Below are 18,627 nucleotides of genomic sequence, written 5' to 3' on the forward strand. Positions count from 1 at the left end.
CCCAGGTGGGTGTGGATGGGGCAGCCCAGCGCCCCGGCCCTGCTGCTGCCTCTGTGCCCCCAGGTCCTGCAGCACCCTTCCCACTGGTAGGTCCTCAGCAGTGCCGGGGGGACGGAGAGGGGACACTGACCGTTTGGGGGGAGTCCCAGTGGGTGGGGCATGTGCAACACAGATGCTGCCTTCAGGCTGTCAGGCTGTGTGGGTTAAATTCGTGTTCTGCACAGTGAAATCTTGGACAAGGTCTTTGGAACATCGTTTTTGTTTTGTTTTTTAAACTTGGGATCATGGTAATAGAAAAGCCTCTTTCTCAGAGGTAAAAGTCAGTTGGTTCACCAAATGATTGCCGAGTGTCTGCAAGTCTTAGGGCCCTCTGAGGCATCGGCAGAGTAGTACATACAGAGCGGTCCCGCCCTCCGTAGAGGATGCAGTGTCCATCAAACAGGGCGACAGGGGGAGAGTTTGGGGAACAAGATGGCTGAGGGTGGCCTCTGTGTCCTCCTACTCCCCAGGCTGTAATCCAAAATCCCTTCAGCAATGGCGGCAGCCCAGCAGCTGAGGCTGTCAGTGGGGAGGCACGATTTGCCTATTTCCCAGCGTCCAGTGTGGGAGATACCACGGCTGTGTCGGTACAGACCACAGACCAGAGCTTGCAGGCCGGAGGTAAAGGGAGGAAGGGGCCGAGGTGGAAGGCAGGGGAGGCGACAGGCCCATCAGGGAGGGATTCCCCAGCCATTTCTGACTCTGCCCCTAGTTTTAGCACTAACCCTGCTTTCCCTCCAGGCCAGTTCTATGGCATGATGACGCCCCAGGACGTGCTTCAGACAGGAACGCAAAGGACGATTGCACCGCGGACCCATCCCTACTCCCCGTATGTGCAGGAGACCTGGGCCCAGGAGCAGGGGACACTGGGAGGGCCTGGTGTGGGGTCGAAGGAAGGAAAGGTTTTCTGAAGTAGAAGTCAGGCAGTTGAGCACGCAGTAGACACTTGATAGATTTTTTGGTCTGTTTTTGTTTCTTCAGTATAAAGAAAGTATCATTTCCTCTTTCTTCCTACATATGAATATGTCTTGCAAAGGTCATTTTCAAGTCTGACTTCTTAATAAATGCTTGGACAAATGGGCTCTGAGATAACATGTGCCCATTTTATCCCTCTTCTAGGAAAATTGATGGAACTAGAACACCCCGGGATGAGAGAAGGAGAGCTCAGCACAATGAAGGTAAAGTCAGTGGAGCCCCTGCACCAGTCCCTGGCCTTGGCCTCACAGGCACGGCCAGGCGGGCCTTGTGTTTGGTCACGTCACTGGGCATGCTCCACATGAGAGGGGTGTTGAATGCTGGAAAAGTGGAAACCGGTGGAGGAGGTTCATTGTAACCGATAGGTAGGATGAATGGACTGGAATGTGTTTTGTCATCCTGGCTAGTTTTCAATTAAGGGCCAGCATCAGAAATGGCAGGTTTCACTCGGCTGCAGTGGCTCCGTGGTTGAGGAGGTCACGGTTCGATTCCCAGTCAGGACACATGCCTGGGTTGCTGGCTTGATCTCCAGTAGGGGGTGTGCAGGAGGTGGCCAATCAATGATTCTCTCTCATCATTGATGTTTCTTGCCGTCTCCCTTCCTCTCTGAAGTCAATAAGAATATATTAAATAAATATAAATAAATAAGTAAATAAAATGGCAGGTTTCACATTCACATATGGATTTCCTGCTCCCCTGGACCTTCGTTTCCATTGGCAACTGTTGTGTTTGAGTCCGTCATTTCCCTGCCTGCCTGGCTTCCCGAAGTAATTCTGGTCTGATAGTGGCACATCTGAGGATGAAACTACAGGAACCTGTGCCTCTGGCTAGCCAAGGCTGGAGCATCCTGCCCTTATAAACACCAACCTAAGGTCATTTTTGGCCCTTTTTGCTGTCCCCTAGTTTCCCACTCAATCTCTGCCTCCAGTCAGTAGCCACTATGATCGATGTAGGAGCATTCAAGTCCAGGGGAATTCTTACATCCAAACAACTGTCCTTTAGCAAATATTTCCTGAAGATAGATTCTGGGCCAGGTATGGGGCATGTCGAGTGTCAGGGAAGCTTAGGAGTTCAGGCTAGTGTCTGACTGAGCACTGACCACCAGGGGGGTAGTCTTTGGGAGGGCCTGCCAAACAGAGGGAGCACAGGCTGGAAGGGGGGTGGCAGAGAGGAGTCAAGTTGCTTTGGAGGTACTGGCTTGGTTGTTGCAGAGGTTCCATGTGGAGTGCTTGGAAAGGGAGCCAGGAGAGTCAAGGCCCTGAAAGCCACAGTGAGACCCCACAGTCCTAAAGGTCTTCGATTGGGGATGGCTATGCAGCTGTGATCTAAGCATCTCACTAAATTGAGGCATTCATTCAGCACGTACACACGATGTGCCAGCCCGTTCTAGGTTTTCAGATAGTGGGTAATCGAACAGATGAGGTCTTGGCTCTCGTAGTGTTTATTCTGGTAGGAAAAACAGAAATTGCACAAAGCTACAGTATGACGTCAGATAGCAGGAAGAAAGATAAAGCTAGGTAATGGTGGCAGTGTAGGCCCCTAAGGTGACACTTGAGCAGAGGCCTGAACAGACCTTAAGGAATGGGCCAGTCAAGTACTGGGAGAGGGTCCCAGGCATAGGGACGAGCAAGTGCAAACACCCAGGCCTGAGTCAGAACAGACTTGGCATGTATGAAGAAGAGCAGAATTCAGGAAAGGAAAGAGGAAGTTGGCAGAGTTACAGAAGATTGGTCAGGCCAGATCCTTGTAGGAGGCCCTCCCAGTGTCCCTGCTCTTGGATGTTTATTGTAGTTTGAGGGGAAACCAACAGAGGGTTTGTGTATGGAGGTCAGATAGAAAAGTAGGAGGTGACTGCAGATGTCTGGCCTGAGACAGGCTGAAGAATCAGCATTTCATGAATCAGGGTTTCATGATGGGGTCAGGCTGGTTTGAAAAGGGAAGGAGTGAGTGAGTCTGAGCTTGGTTTTTGGGTGTGGCAAGTTTGAGGGGGCTCCTGTAGGCTACCCAGCAATTTTCTATCTACTGCTTGGTCATATGACCTCAGACTGGTTCTTAATCTCTGCACCTGTTTAGTCCTCTCAGTAAGATGTTAAGCCATCTCCTGCAGAGGCCCAGAGAGGATGCACGAGCTGAGACGTTTGAGTGCCCGGCGATGTGGTGTGCCCCCCAGTGAGACTGTAGCAAACCACTCTTGGGATACCATCTAGCCACCCTCTCTACCTCACTCTCATTCTTTGCCTCTCACAGTTAATCCACCTGCTAAAAGTCTGGAATCTTTCTCCTACAAAAAAGTCTTTCATAACCTTGCTTTTACCCTCCAGCTGTATCCTGCCCTCTCCTAACCTGCAGAGTATTTGGGCCACCTTTTACCCTTCCTGGACCCTTGGCAGTCTGGCTCTTTTCTCTACCAAAATGGCTCCATTTAAGGCCATCCTTGACAGCCTCATTGCCAAACCCATTGGCTTCCTTCCCTGTCTGTGCTGTACACACCTGACCCTGCCTGTTCCCAGCATTTTGGTAATGATCCTTTCTGCTCTACCTGCTCTGATTCTCCTACACTCTTTGCCTCTTTTTCACAGCCTGCTCCTTAGAGCAGGGCTTCCCAGGTGCTCCGGGAAGCTTGTTAACAATCAAGGTCTCCAGGGCTGTCCTCACAGTCTTTGAATGGGTAGGACAGAGGGAGATCCAGAAGTCTGTATTTTGACAAGTTCCCCACATGATTCTTCACATTGCGCAAGGCTGGGGAGCTGCTTTGGCTTGTGGTGTTTCTTAAGGTCTGATCCCATCTCAGGTCAGTCTCAGGACAGTGAAATGTTAGGCTCGGGAATTGTCAGTATCTCAAAGCCCCATCCCCAGTTGTGGGTGCTCAGTATTTCTCTGAGGGATTTCTGCTGGCTTTCTCCTATGTGACTCCAAAAAGGTGAAACCTGCCCCTCTATGTCCCTGCGGGGCTTACTTGAACTCCAGGCTCATTTTGAGCTGCTTGCTCAAAGTACCATTTCTGGGTGTCCTTGAGACACCTCAGACTCAGTGTGTCCAAACAGAACTAACTGCTATCTCTCCTCCCTAAAGGCTCCCATGCAACATTTCTTTTCCCACTGCTGCAAAGGGCGCCCCTGTCACAAGTATCCAGGCCAGAACTGAAAGCCAGGCCACCTTCAACTCTGCCCTCTGCCCTCATCCCCCAAACCTGAGATTCTGTGCTGAAGTGGACTTCAGGTCAGCTTCTCTTTCTCCTTTTTACGTCTTTCCCACCAGTTCTTGGTACTGTGGGACCCGTTTTTGGCCTCCTCATGAACTGGGCCGTGTGTCCTGCCTGAAGGGTGGCCTTTGCAGCACCAATTGCTGCCATGTCAGTTTTGGGTCCACTGTTGCGAGAACCTCTTCAGTAGCCAAAAATCCAGATCTTTATGTGAAATCTGATTTTTTAAGATGGACCTGCTTTCTTTATTTCATTAGTTTCCACTCTTAATGCTACTAATTCATTCCTTTTACTTACTGAGGGTTTAATTTGCTAGGGTTTTTCTTCTACTTTTTAAAGATCATTTTAAACTTCCCCAATACAAGCCTTTTTAGTTACAAATTTCATTCTAACACTTGCTTTAGCTACATCCCATTTGGATATGTCGTGTTTTCATTATCTTTCGGTTAAAAATATTTTTTGGTTTTCCTTGTGATTTCTTCTTTGACTCATGTTTTATTTAGAAGTGTGTTGCTTAATTTCCTGATATGTGTGGATTTTCTAGATGTCTTTTGCTATTGATTTTTAATTTAGTTTTATTATACTGTAACTTTAGTTCTTTGAAATTTATTAAGGTTAGTTATGTGGCCCCGAATATGGTCTGTCTTGGTGACAGTTTCTGTGAATTTGCTGCTGTTGCGGAGTGTTTCCTCAGTGTCAACTTGGTCAAGTTGGTTGACAGTGTTCAGGTTTCCTATCCTGATTTTTTTTGTCTATTCTTTTAGTTACTGAGAGAGGAGTGTTGATGTCTCCAAGTTTATTTGTGAGTTTGTTCACTTCTCCCTTTTGTCCTGGCAGATTTTACTTCTCAATTGTGTTCTAAGTGTTGTGTGGGTGTAACTGAAGCACTTCTGTGGAATACATGTGGCCTTGGTTTAACTAGTCTTCCTCCATTTCAGCTGTACCAAAATGGTCTTCCCAAGCCCCAGGTCTGACCATATCACTACCTGCTTAGTGAACGGCCCCAGACTCAAGGGCCTGAACTCCTAGAGTAAGAGATAAGGTCCAGATTCATTAGCAGGCATTCAGGGTCTTCACAGCCTATTTTTACAACCTTTTCCTGTCACCCTGTTCCATGCACCCAAGATTTCAGTGTCACCATTTATGGGATCTTGACACCCGTCTGCCTGATGCCTCTCCCCTTGGAAACTAGCCCAAATATTTCCTCTCTAAGACTGTGATGCTGCACCCTACCCCACTCTCAGGCAGAGACCATTGCTTTACCCTGGAGTCCCAGGCACTTGGCACAATCTCCAGTTATAACACGTACCCTCGAGTGTTTGTACCATGTCCCCTGTTCACGTGCACTTCACAGTGGTGCCAGCAGGACAGAGACTGAATTTACTGTGGGTTCCAGCCTCTCAGTGCCACGGCAGGCAGTACTTTTTTAATTTTAATCCTCACCTGAGGGCATGCTTGGAGAGAGAGAGAGAAACATCAATTCAGCTGCCTCCCTCACACACCCTGACCGGGGATCAAACTGCAACCCAGTTATGTGCCCTGACTGGGAATCAAACCAGCAACCTTCAGTGCACAAGGCAATGCTCAGCTAACTGAGCCACTCCTGCTGGGTGGCGATGTTTTTAAGAAGTAAATGCAAACTAGAGATGTGCCACACCCCTGTCTCTGCCCCCTGGTGGCTCGGCATGAGGAGGACATGGGAGATACTGCTACAGCCTAGTGCCCGGGCTCGCGCATGTTGGACTGCGTGGGGGGAGGGAAAGAAACCAAGAAGGCGTTGCTGTGAGTTCCTCAGCTGAAAGCTTGGAAATGGAGCAGGCACACAGCTGAGGGATGTGGGGCCTGGGCTGCACTCTCGGCTCTGCTGCAGATTTTGGCCCCCGAGTTCCGGAGACACTAAGACAGACAAGGCTGTCCTCGCAGGGAAGGTTCTTCTCATACCCCAGCACCAGGGCCCAGGGCTGCAGTCAGACGAAGCTCTGTACTGGGCACATTCTTGTCATGATATTAGGGAGGTTTCTGAGGAAAGAGGAGAGCGAGGGAGGAAGAAGGGCCAGGGAGGAGGAGAGTCCACAGAGGAAGGTGTTGTCACCCCGGCCAAAGTGGAAGAGCCCTGAGAGGCAGGAAGGACTGGTCAGCAATGAGTGGATAAAACCAGTGCCAGGAGAACATTTGTCTGTCAGTGGCCAGGTATGTTCTTTGAGGGAACACCAGGGTCAGGGACAGTGCCAGCCTCAGAGGAGGTACTGGCCAACCCCTCCTTTCCTACCCTCGGCCCCCTCCACAGTCTCCCATCAACACTGCCCAACTCTGAGAAAATATCTTCTTACGCTCCTTTCCAGATCCTGTTAGCCCAGTTGCCTCTACAAACACTGTTCACATTTGTCCACGGGAACTGAGAGTTTGGGGATAGCTGGGCTTCTTTGTCCCCATAATCCTAGTACCTGGAAGGTAAAGAAAGGCTGAGACAGGTTTGCTTCAATGGGCCCCAAACCAGGGGTGTTGGGCTCCAATGCAGGCAGACCCCAGGCCGCTGTCGTAAGTCAGCATGTGCAGGCCAGGTGAGAAGCCAGAGAGGAGACATGCCCTGCCCGAAGGGGCAGCTACTGCTTGGCTCAGCTGGCAGTGTGAGAGTGTGGCGTTTTATAAAACAAAACCACAAATCTGGGTATTTTTCAAGTGAAACCTTCCATTAATTTGCCATCCCTGGTCTTTAAGAGGATTCATGTTGTTCCTGGGTTAACCAATGCCCTGATAGGCCAGGCCTCTGAGAGCCACAACTGCCAGTCTGGAGATGTGGGGCATGCTGTCGGGGCCCTGGAGAAGGATTTTAAACAGATGAGACATGGCCAGCCTGTGACTTACAGATGAAGAAAAAGCAGACTCAGGGGATGCAGTGCCCTGGGAAGCCTGAGGACTGTGGACAATCAAGTACAGGGGCTGTGGGGACCAGTGGGGGCTCTCAGTTCCCATGCACAGGGACACTGGCCCGTTCTTGCCTCTCAAGAGTACATGCCCACTGTAGCCACAACTCCTTTTTTCCAAAGATGCTAACTATTATGTGAAATTTCTTTATTTTAAAATGTTGACTCAAATTTTACAAGTAGGCAAACAAAATGAACCCACTTCTGCTTTACAGGTATATGTGGTACTTGAGAGCGAGACTTTCTTTGTTTCTCTTGAGGAGGACTGGGAAGCAGGCGGGGAAGCTGGCGGCCGGCCTTCAGATCTTGACTCTAGATTTGCTAGCAGTGTGACCCTGCCCAGGGCCCGTGACCTCCCTCAGCAGTCTGGGGTCTGCCGGCACCTGCCTCGGGAGGCAAATCGCCTAGCCGCACAGAAAGTGCTATAAACCTAGCTGTTGATACTGCTATTGTGCCTACAGTGGAGCGGAGGCGGAGGGACAAGATCAACAACTGGATTGTCCAACTTTCAAAAATCATTCCAGATTGTAACACAGACAACAGCAAGACAGGAGCGGTGAGTGCCCCTTGCGCCACCCAGAAAGTCTGCCTGGACCACTGGGGTGAGCTAGTAGGCAGAGGCCAGTGGGCAGTGCTCACTCTAATGCTCTTGCCCATCCCCCAGAGTAAAGGAGGGATCCTGTCAAAGGCCTGCGACTACATCCGGGAGCTGCGCCAGACCAACCAGCGCATGCAGGAGACCTTCAAGGAGGCCGAACGGCTGCAGATGGATAATGAGCTCCTGAGGCAACAGGTGAGTGCCAGGGCTGGGAGTTGGGTGGAGGACCCAGGACCCTACGGTGCAGGGAGCTATCCTTGGCCCCTTGTGCCCTCTCATGTCTGCCAGATTGAGGAGCTGAAGAATGAGAATGCCGTGCTTCGAGCCCAGCTGCAGCAGCACAACCTGGAGATGGTGGGCGAGAGCAACCGGCAGTGACGCCCTTCCCGTCGTGGGGCAGGCCCTCCTCTGCGACTCTGCTGCCCCCTTCCCCAGCCCTTAGCACAGAGAGGGACAGATGCCCCTCCCCCAGCTGCGTTTTTTTATAGTAGATTTTTAACAAAAATAATGGGGAGAAGTAATGCATTTCTTTGGATAAACACCCACTGCTCTCCTGGATGTGGAAATGATCTCCCTCCCCCATCTGTCTGCCCCTTCTCCTGGCCCCCACTAAGCCCCAGCACTTCTAGTGGTCTTGCCTGGAGGCAAAAGGGAGGAGGACAGAGGTCCTGCCATATCCCGCTGCCTCTTTTGGCCTCTAGAGGTACTGACATGGTGCTTATGGGCAGGAGGGGAGCCTTTGGGGGGCCATCCCTGGGACCTGGACCTAAGAAGGGAGGCCATGTCTCACCCCACCTCTTGTTTCTGGATTCCCGCTCCCCTTTGAGAGAGAGAGAGTGTGTGTGTGTGTGTGTGTGTGTGTGTGTGTGTGTGTGTGTGTGGGTGTGTGTGTGTGTGTTTTAATTTTCTTTATGGAAAAATGGACAAAAAATAGAGAGAGAGGTATTTAACTGCAATAAACTGGCCCCATGTGGCCCCGCCTTGTCTGTTTGCGTATTTGTCCATCTCAGGTGTGGGCAGGGGTCATGGGGTCTGTGCAGAGCTCTATCGGGACAGGGCCTCAGCTGCTGTTGGTGGCTCTGTGCCAGTCCCTGCCATTCTGTACGGCACGGGACCCAGTCTGTTGGCTGGCTGGCTGGCTGGAGGAATTAAAGAATATCCTCTTTGAGACCCCAGGTGTGTATATGTATGCGGGGGCCGGGAGAGGTTGGGTCAAGGACCTATGTCTTTAGAGGAGAGGCTGGGGTCTCCCGTGTCATCAGTTCCTAAAAACAGGACTGGCTCCTGGCTCTGCCCTTCTGGGCTGAAGCCCTTCCCTCTGCATCAGCCAATGGTGGGGCCTGACCTTGAGCCCCCCACCCCCAAGGAAGGCAGAAGGCCAGGAAGCCAGGCTTGGCCCGTCAGCCTGTCGCCTTGCACTGTGGCTCTGGCGCCTGTGCTATGACCCCTGCCCCTGGCTGATGATGAAACCTGGCCTGAGTGGAGATGTAGTGACACAGGCAATGTTGGGGGATGCTTCTGGGTCTCCCTGTGGTCAACCGTGCAGCCCCCATGCAACTCCATCCACTCCCAGGATCTAGGCCTACCAGTTGCCACCGTGCTGAGTTCACCATGCATGCACCCCAGATGTCCCCAACTGGTTTCTTCCCCCGAGAGCCCTGTCTCCTTTTCCTGGCCATTACTCGGTTTGAGTCCCTCTTTGAGGGTGTGTGCAGCAGGAGGAGCCTAATGTGATGTGAATGGGGAGGCAGATGGCAAGGAGCAGCCTTGATTTCCCAGGGGCTCCCATCTTACTGTTTTGAATGAGCTCGGCTGTAGTTCAGGGCAGGGGAGAAGTTTTCATTCCTTGGCAGCAGCATCTTCAGGCTCCAGTGGTAAGGTTGACACTGGATGATCTGTGAATGAGTCAGAGCCAAAATGGCCAAAGTCCCATCTCTGGAATTAAGTTTGTGGGTCCTATGGGCTGTGTGTACCCACTACTTGTGATTCAGGTAATGGCTAGGACAGTCAGGAGCCTTGGTTCATCTCCCCACCCAGTGGTGTTCTAAGGCAGTGGTCGCCAACCGGTGGTCCGTGACGTCTGAAAGGTTGGCGACCACTATTCTAAGGGACCAGCTCTCCCCCCAAAAGAACCCTGGTTTGTAGTGTTGGCTGTTGTGTACATAGCCCATTGCTGGTGCCCAGATAACAACATGCTGCCACTGAATGTGGAGGTGGGATGAGATGTGCACAGTGGCTCTGTTGAGCCAGTAAGCCAGGTCTAGCACAGCCCACTGACATCCTATGTTTGGGGGAGGCAGGAAAGCCTGGTGATCAGAGCATAGGCCTGAGTCAGGCTGCTTACTCTGGAGTGCCAGCTCTGCCTCTGATCTGGGCAGAGCCCCATCTTGGCCTTCAGTTCCTCTCCTGTCAAGTGAGGAAAGCAAGCCGGGTAGGCATGGTGGGCTCCTAAGGGGGAGCAGCGCCTGGGAAGCCAGGTCCTTGGAAATGGGCTGAATAGGCAGCTAGGGCCCTGAATACAGTGCAGAGCCCAGAATGGGGCAGCAGGCACTGCTTTGAGGACAGGTGGTCCTAGGTAGGTTAACACAAAAGTGAGTCTACACCTGCCGGGGCATGAGGTGCAGCCACCACTGTTACTGCTATTCCATGGTCTGAAGTTCACAGGAACGTTTTCCAGATACCAGGCCACTTCTTAAGGTTCTGACACTTAGAAAAGACCACGCTTGTGCCGTCTCAAACTCCTGCATCCAGCTGTTGCAGTGTTCCCTAGAGAACAGAACCTGAAGCTGGGGGAATGGTATGGGGCACCCCAAAGGACCCTGGTAAGTGACAGCCATCCCCCATGTGAATGAGGAGGGGTGGGGAACAAGGACACTTTGCTCCTGCTCATTGACCTGTGTAACCTCTGTGGCAAAAGGGGGAATTTTTTCTGAGATCAACAAGGTGATGTCATCTTAGGGAAAGTGTTTCCCAGGTGTCTGGCTAGAGGCCTGTGTCTGTGGCCCCATCTGCCCCACCCCCTGTACACACCTCTGCTGGCTGAGGTTGACACAACCCTGTTCCCTGTCACTCTTCCCGCTTATCTCCCGCCTTTTCGGCGCCACTACCTTCTTGGAAATGAGTTAGGACAAAGGGGAGGGGGCTTAGCACCTCCGCCTCTCCTAGCAGGCCCCATAAAAGCGGCTGTAACGGCCCAGACACCAGAGCCGTTCAAGACTTCACAGCAGGACAGCTAGCCAGACGGCACAATGGCACTGACCGTTCGGATCCAGGCTGCCTGTCTTCTGCTCCTCCTCCTGGCCAGCCTGACCAGTGCCTCAGCTCTGCACCAGGTGAGAGCCCACGGGGCCTGGGCCCAGCAGGCAGCCACGTGGGAGAGCCAGGCCCTCGGAGGGGACTGCTGAGGGCAGTGGACTGGGCAGATGGCAAGGCAGGCAAAGGGGGGATGAGCAGCTGCCTAAAGTACAGAGATAGGGTCCAAGTGGCAGGGACTGGGGGTCCCAAATGAATTCTACATTTGAGTGCCTACTCTGTAAAGTCCTATTCTAAGCAGTGGGGGTCAAGCAATGAATAAGGGAGATGAGAGAAGATTTTTGCTCTTATGGTGCATACAATCTGGTCAGGGAATTAGTAAAAACAAAAGATCATGGTGTTTAGTAAATGCTACTCAGGTTTAACAAAAAAATTATAGAGTGACCATGGTGGTGGGAGGTGGAAGGGGATAGGTGAGATCAAGAGCTGGCAGTCAAGCAGGAGTGTTTTGTGAGAAAATGGTATTTGACCTAGAACTTGGAGGGTGAGACAGAGACGGTAAGCTAAAACCCGAGGTGGGGGCAAGTAGGAAGTGGGTGGTGGTGCTTGGAGCTGAGATTGAGCAGTGGGCATGCTGGGTCTTATGGGCAATCATGCAAACCCTGATTTTCCTCCAAGTGCAGGAAGAGCCCTGCAGGCTTTTCTAGTGGGTAAAGCCACAACATGACTGATACGTGTGGGGAGTGGATTGTAGGGGCAAGATGGAGGCAGGTTTTTTTATGGGTGAGGGTGGCATCCAGGCTAGGGAGGGTGATGTCCCAAAGAAGAGCAGCAGCTGTGGAGAGAGTAGGAGGCCTGGGTGTCTGCAGGAAGGAGATTGCCTGTGGGGAGGTGAGAAAGGCCAGAAAGCAAGGCTTCCAGCTGAGGGAAGAATGGGTTGGTGCGCAAATGAAGCTCTGCCGGGCCCCTGCCATCCTTAGTATTCCCTTCTGCTTTCACAGACAACACAGCTTGCAAACCTCCAGACCCAGGATACAGCTGGAGCCACAGCTGGCTTGATGGTGAGAACACCTGGGCCTCCTTTCAGAGCCTCACAGCCTTCCCTGCGCCCACACCCGCTCACTCTTCCTTCCTTCCTACAGCCCGGCCTGCAGAGAGGCCTGCAGAGACGGAGGCGGCGAGACACTCACTTCCCCATCTGCATCTTCTGTTGTGGCTGCTGTTACCCATCCAAGTGTGGGATCTGCTGCAAGACATAGTCTCCCTGTCCTCCCGCCCTCCCTTATTTATTCCTGCCGCCCTTGAACACTCTGTAAATGGTCTCGGAATAAAATGACTGTTCCAGCTTTTATTTTCCAAACCAGCGTGTTGCCCTTTCTCCCTGCCCGAGGCCTATGCCTGAGGCCTGCTTGGCTACTGTCTTGTAAGGGTGTACTCAGTGGGATGTGCGGGGTTGTTGTGTATTGAGGTTGCAAGGAAGCTTGGTGAAAGAAATCTGTTTTCTGCTCTTCCCCTTCTTTAAGCCCCACTTCATAAGACCTAGAATTTTTGTTGCTACAGCAGGGAATAAAAACTAAACAAAGTTTCTTCTTTAAGTCTTGAAATGGGTGACAAACTCAAATGCCTAGCGAGGGTTCTCAAAGTCAGGTCTGGGGCTCCATCCAAGGCCCCACAGGCGGACACTATTAAGATGTTACTATTTCCTACACTCATTCTCACATGAGTGTGCAGTGGGGTTTTCCAGAAGCTCTGTGACATGATGACATCATCACTCTGATGGCTAATGGATTGTAGTTGTGCTTTAAAAATTTCCCAGTTTCAATTTTTAATATGTTAAGCAACTATACATATAACCCACTTAAAGTTGTTGGAGTCTTCAGTAATTTTGCAGAAAGGATTCCTGAGACCAAAATGTTTGAGAACCACTGGCCTTGCAGACAGCTGCAGTAAATGAGGGAGGTGTGGATTTGTTTCGCAGGAGCATATTAGGTTGTAATTCAATAAGGACACACTTTACACATGACACACAGAAGAGAATACCGTTCACTTTCGCAAGGAATTAAGGTCTCTCCCATTCTTTTTAAAAACTATATCCCTCTCAATTTATCCAATTTTCCCACTTTTGATAGAAACAAAGATGCATTTCACTATCTTCTTAGCCTATAAGAAAACAGCAGTGGTGTGATGATGAAGGGGCTTGGCCGTTTGGCTTCAGTGTTGTGTATGGACAGGGAGTGGGAGGCCTGATCCCATCTAAAGTGGCTCCGGGTGAAACATGGCTAGAGCTTCTTTCCCAGAGAAGGTGGCCATCCTTCCTGATTGTAAAAATTTTGGCAACTGATTATAGGAATTTGATTTTTTTAAATCAATACTCTGGGAGCTAAACTAAACCCAACTGGGAGCTGGATCAGTTTGGTAACCCACAAACTTCTGCTTTCTGCCTTCGAAGCCATGAGCGGCTCCTCCTCTGAGAGGATTTCCTGAACCAAGACCAAGGGGCGGGAGAGGAAGGCAAGCTGGAGAGCCTGGCCTCATTTGTTGTAGGATGGAGCAGGCATCTTCTCTCTACCCCCCCCCTCTCTGAACCCCACCTCCTCATGTGTGAAAGGACAGAAGTGTCCCTACAGTGTTCAGCTGATTGGGCTGTTGAGCGGCTCAGCAAGGAATGAGTGTGAAATGGCTTTGGAAACTGTCAAATGCCTCATCAGTATAAAGGATCAGTATAAAGGGGGAGGAAGAGGACTCTGGGCCCCTCAATAAATGCCTGGGAGGTGGGAAACCTGAAACAACTAAATACATTTAATGATGCTGAGTACTCTTTGCTCATCTTAGCAAGTTCTCCAGGTGGTCCTCGAGAGCGGCAGAGGTGCTCCAGTTTCTGTGGGCACCAGAATCTGCTGGGGGCAGATTGCCAGAGTTGCTGACTCTGCAGGGCTGGGGCGAGGCCATGGAACTTCTAATAAGCTTCCAGGCAATACTGATGCTGCTGGCGGGTGGGGGTGGGGGTGGGGGTGGGGGGACAAAGCTGACAACAACTGGTACAAAGCTGACTTACTCTGGCTGAGCGCTGAGACCAAGAACCAGCTATCCCTTAAGAGAGCTTTAAACAAGTGGGCCTGAGGGCTTGATCTGCCTTGAGTTGAGTTTTGCTTGCACTGCACAGTATTTTTAGATACAATTGGGCTAATACCTAAAAAGCAAGGTATGGCACATAAAAATCTGGACTCCTGATATTATGGGCTAAACTGTGCCCCTCTCCTTCAAGTATGTAAGTTGAAGATTTAAATCCCAGTACCTCAGATTGTGACCTTATTTGGAGAGAGGGTCTGTAGAGAGGTAATTAAGTTAAAATGAGGTCATTAGGGTAGGTTCTAACCCAGGAGGACTGGTGTCCTATAAAAGGGGTTCTTGGGCACAGAGGCCCTCACCCAGGGAGAACGCCTGCTGCACATGAAGGTGCCCGCCTGCAAGCCCAGGGGAGCCCTGCAGGGAAGGAACAGCTCCTTTTCCCCAGCCCTAAGGAACCGATGCCAAAGTGCTGACTTCCCACTTCCAGCCTCCAGCAGTGATAGAATAAACTTTCTAAGCCATTCGTTTTGTGGTACTTTGCCACAGTGTCCCTAGCCTTGAAGGGAAGAACTGGGTGATCTGGCAGAGTTGGGGGCTGGGTGTGAGTGGCACTGCTCCCCTGTAGGCAGGCCTATGCTCTCTGGTCCCCCAGTCCTCCTGTGTTCTGGACACCGGGGTTTTCGGATTTCGGTAATAGTTGCCAGTGCTGTCTATGGGACTCACTTGCCTGTGCATCCTTCTCTCAGGGACAGCCTTCAGTTCACACCCAGAAAGATGTACCCCAAAACAGCACAGGTACATGAACCCAAGGGGGTTGGTGCTGACACTGAAGGCTGTAACATGAGTATCCCAGGTCATGGTGCCCTCCCCCAAAGCCCAGGCACCAGGCCCCTCTCTTCTCCAGGACCCAGGCGGTCAAGCCCCACCCCACTCTCAATGGGCCTTTGTCCCTGACTGGGAAAGGCACGGGCAGAGTCTGACATCATAAAGCCTGATGTGGGGATGGGACTCTCCTTCCCTCCTCCATCCAGCCTTCTCTCCTCAATTCCCTGTCTGAGGGATTTCCCGCCCCTCAGCCCGCCATCCCCCCAGGTTCTCCCTTGGGAGAAAGGACACTCCCTTCCTCCCTCCCTCCCCACAGAAGATGCCCCAATGTGACTGAGCAGCTCACAGTCAAAACACTACTGCACTTAACCAAACCACTGCCAGCTCCCACCACCACTTTGCAGAGATCATGCGAATGGAAGGGTCTGGATGGCAGGAGGATCACGCGGAATCTGCCCACAGTGGGTCCCTACCCTGCTCAGAGACAGCACAGCCCTCAGCAAATACCCTTGGGGCTCTGTTCTAGGGGAGTAAGACAGACAGACAGAAACACTGCCCTCTGGAAGCTCCTGGCTAGTGGGGAAGGAGCTCACCGATTGTGCAGATGAGCAGATGTGCTGAGGGGTGTGGAGGGACAGTCACATGTAAATGAGGGACTTTGGCTTGGTGAGAAGGCAGGCCGGTTCCAGAGGAAGTGGCATCCACTTGGTGGCTCTGGCTAGACAGAGTGGGCGTGGGGCGAGGTAGAGGAGCTTTCCAGGAGGAGGGGATCAGTGCAAAGGCCTCCAGTCAGAAGGTGCCACAGGGTACTGGACAGATAGGTGCATGCATCCACCCTTCGTTTATGAAGCTTAGCTGCGCCAGGAGCTGGGCTACAGCAGGCAAAGCCCTCGTCCTCCTGGAGGTCATGTTCTCATGAGAGGAGACAGCAATACCTAAGGTCATTTCTGATGACAAGAAGAGCCTAGAAGCAAATAGACCAGGATGCAGGCACCACTGTGACCAGGGGAGTGACTGTAAGGGAGGGTGGAGGTGACACTGAAGCCCTGAATGGCAAGGTCCTGTCTCCTCTCCCACCCACGCCGGCCTCTGTTGCCTCTCCTGACCAGGGTTGTACCTGTCATTGCCACCAAGATTCCCTGGATGCTGAGGACAACGCCTTCTGTTTCTCAGTCTGAGATGTTCAGAGATATTAGAACGCCCTCCCAGGGACGCCGAACCAGGGTGCACAGCAATGCAGGAGAGGGGAACAAGTGAGGCAGCGCCCCCATCCCCTCCAGGAAGGAGCTAGTAGAACCCAGGAATCAGCCTAGACCCTGGGAGGCCAGGGGACTGTCAGCAGGGGTGAGGAGCAGAGGGTGCAGACACAGGAGCATCCTGGTGAGTACACAGCAGCCAAGAGGGGCTGGGGACAGGGTGGGAGCAGAGGGCCATGACTGAGAGGGTGAAGCAGGGGCACCAGAGGTATGTGTAAGGTGAGGATGGCGCTGTGAACTGCCACTAATTTAGGATGGGGAGGGTGTTCCTTGGGACTTTGGAATGAGCTGGGACCGTGGCAGGACAGTGACAGGGCTTTGGGAAGAAACTACAGAGAGAGAAAGAAGGGCCCTCCTCACCACCCTTCCTGGTGGGGGTTCTGCAGGAACAGCTGCCCTGGGGCTTCCAAGTTTGGGGCAGATGTGGTGGAAATGCCTGGGCCTGGGTGAAGAGCTGACTGATGCCCACGTGATTAGATACCTGCATCCTGCCTTGTGGGAGGGTGAGGCAGTGAGGTTTGAGTGAGCAAGTTCCAGCACCTGGGAGCACAACAAGGGGTGTGTGCGCGTGAGCACGCGCGTGTACACGTGTGCGTGCGCGTGTGGGTGTGTACCACCCTGGGTGGGTCTGAATTTACATCAGTGTTTGTCAACTTTTTTTACACCCCCACCAAAAAATTTTTTAGACCTGCTCTTCCTAAAGCCCACTGGCCCTGTGAATTTCACTACTACAGATGTGCCGTGCACGTTTATGTACTGTGGCCCTGGAGGGTCACCATCACTGCCATCATCTGCCTTGTGTCCATCAGTATGTGTCTGGGCAGGTCTGTCCTAGCTACACGTCAGTGTGGGTGTGCAGCCGTGTCTTTGTGAGCATGGCATGCAGGCAGGACCACGTGCATGCCTGAACGTGGTGCCAATGTCAGTGCAGGTGTGCTTCTGTGACTGTGTGTGCCAGCAGTCTGCGGACACTGGGGTCTCAGTGCCTGTTCACATTGTAGGGCCCTGACCAGGTGTCCACATGAGTCTCTGCGGTCCAAGCCTGCTCCTCTGGCTGGGTCTAGATCTATCATATTTCATAGCAGCATTTGCATGTGTTTGGCTGTGTTTGCATCTGTGTCCGTGGGAAGAGGGTGATGAAGGCCTGGAAAGGCAGCACTTGGAGACCCTGTCTCCAACCCTGAGGGGGACCTACAGAGCAACCAGGAGGGTCTCCTGACCTCCCAACCCCTGGCCCTTCCTGGCCCCTCATAAAGCCCAGCCAGGACTGTGTCTCTTCTCTCACCCCACCTACCCCAGGAGTCCCCCAAGATGCAGCACCCTCCCCGTGAGGGAACAGGGCTCTTTTGTGCTGGGCACTGGCCTCTGCTCAGGGTGGGGACAGCAGGGGCCGTCTGTGGGGTGGGAGCGGGCGGCAGGAATTCACACGGCATGTTGGGAATGCTGATGCTGTGAAACCCAGTCATTGATGGCCCTGAGTCTCTCTGCCTACCACCCCCAGGTCTCCCCCCACTCACCACAGCCCCTTCCCCCCACAAGGCTCTGTCATTCCCCTTTCCTTCCCCACAGTTCTCCATGGCAGTTTGGTGGGGTGGGGAGTGACCCTATGTAGAGTAGCTGCTGGGCTGTGTGGGAGAGGCCCGAGCATCCACGGGCAGGCAGCCTTTCAACAGGCAGCAACTCATAGCAGATGCTGGGCGGGACAGGGGTGCTCAGGCTCCTGCCCCCTTGCACCTGTCTGACTCTTATTCCAGGTTGGCAGGCTGACATCTTCAAGTGGGACCAGAAGACACCCCAACTCAGGGAGACGGAGGTGAGGGGCAGGGTTCCTTCCTCGGGGCTCCCCTTTCTTCCTGCTGCTGGTCCAGCTTGGCTCTGTCATTACTTCCTGAGGGTCCCCAGGAGCACCACGGTGCTGAGGATCCTTGTCAGCATCTTACAACCACGTAGAGACAGGACAGTTGGGGGTTAAGCCTGCACACCTGGAGCTGGGTGTGCAGATAGGGCTTGGCCTAGTTGATGCGTAAGCAGCTGTAAGAGCTGTGTGGCTTGGACAGGTTACTTAACCTCTCTGGAACTCAGTTGTAAAATCAGAGTAGTGAGTGCGCCTGCCTCAAAGAGATCGAATGAATTAATATAGCAGAGTAAAGCACTGAGGATTGGTACCTGGTCAATGCCATAGAAATGTTTGTCATTATCAATATTAATAGCACCTCCTGCCGGAACAAGCCCCCTCCTGAAGCCTTAAGGGAAGAACCCCTTCCCTAATCCTTAACCCCCCCTGTCCCTCCTCCAGCTGTCATCACACGCTGTACAAAATGATATTCCTCACCGCACTGCCCCTGTTTTGGATTATGATTGCAGGTAATGGGCGGGGAAGGGGGTGGCTGGGGATTCTGGGGCGTTGGCCCCGAGCAGGCTGCGCTTGTTTCTGTGGGTCCCTCAGGCTGGGGGAAGGTGATGAGAATGGGGCCAGGTGAGTGGGGC

General features: G+C 52.4%; 2 protein-coding genes and 1 long non-coding RNA gene across 3 annotated transcripts in view; all 3 read left to right on the top strand.

The window, feature by feature from the left end:
• USF2 (upstream transcription factor 2, c-fos interacting) overlaps nt 1-8,724 on the top strand; it is a gene marked incomplete at its 5' end in the record, with an annotated part of 9,021 nt that extends 297 nt beyond the window's left edge. The window contains 7 exons of the mRNA XM_015564828.1: nt 6-86; nt 510-660; nt 781-868; nt 1,159-1,217; nt 7,602-7,696; nt 7,805-7,933; nt 8,027-8,724. Coding sequence (XP_015420314.1) covers nt 6-86; nt 510-660; nt 781-868; nt 1,159-1,217; nt 7,602-7,696; nt 7,805-7,933; nt 8,027-8,116 — 693 coding nt within the window. The remainder of the gene's footprint in view (nt 1-5; nt 87-509; nt 661-780; nt 869-1,158; nt 1,218-7,601; nt 7,697-7,804; nt 7,934-8,026) is intronic.
• Nucleotides 8,725-8,933: 209 nt separating this feature from the next.
• On the top strand, nt 8,934-12,350 carry HAMP (hepcidin antimicrobial peptide). Its single transcript, XM_015564767.1, has 2 exons — nt 8,934-11,070; nt 11,992-12,350. The coding sequence occupies exons 1-2, from the start codon at nt 10,987-10,989 to the stop codon at nt 12,247-12,249; spliced, it is 342 nt and encodes a 113-aa protein (XP_015420253.1). The 5' UTR covers nt 8,934-10,986; the 3' UTR covers nt 12,250-12,350.
• Nucleotides 12,351-16,193: 3,843 nt separating this feature from the next.
• LOC102775344 lies at nt 16,194-18,458 on the top strand. Its single transcript, XR_001514058.1, has 3 exons — nt 16,194-16,264; nt 17,895-17,953; nt 18,437-18,458. It is a non-coding gene; the product is annotated as an uncharacterized LOC102775344 (long non-coding RNA).
• Nucleotides 18,459-18,627: the final 169 nt, after the last annotated feature.

Source organism: Myotis davidii, unplaced genomic scaffold (assembly GCF_000327345.1).
Source record: "Myotis davidii unplaced genomic scaffold, ASM32734v1 scaffold681, whole genome shotgun sequence".
NCBI classification, from domain to species: domain Eukaryota; kingdom Metazoa; phylum Chordata; class Mammalia; order Chiroptera; family Vespertilionidae; genus Myotis; species Myotis davidii.

What these genes read in the sequence shown, in the direction of transcription:
- HAMP (XM_015564767.1), top strand. Translation starts at nt 10,987, where the DNA reads ATGGCACTGACCGTTCGGATCCAGGCTGCCTGTCTTCTGCTCCTCCTC. An exon ending in GTGCCTCAGCTCTGCACCAG is followed by an intron (nt 11,071 to 11,991) that starts GTGAGAGCCCAC and finishes CTGCTTTCACAG; the next exon opens with ACAACACAGCTTGCAAACCT.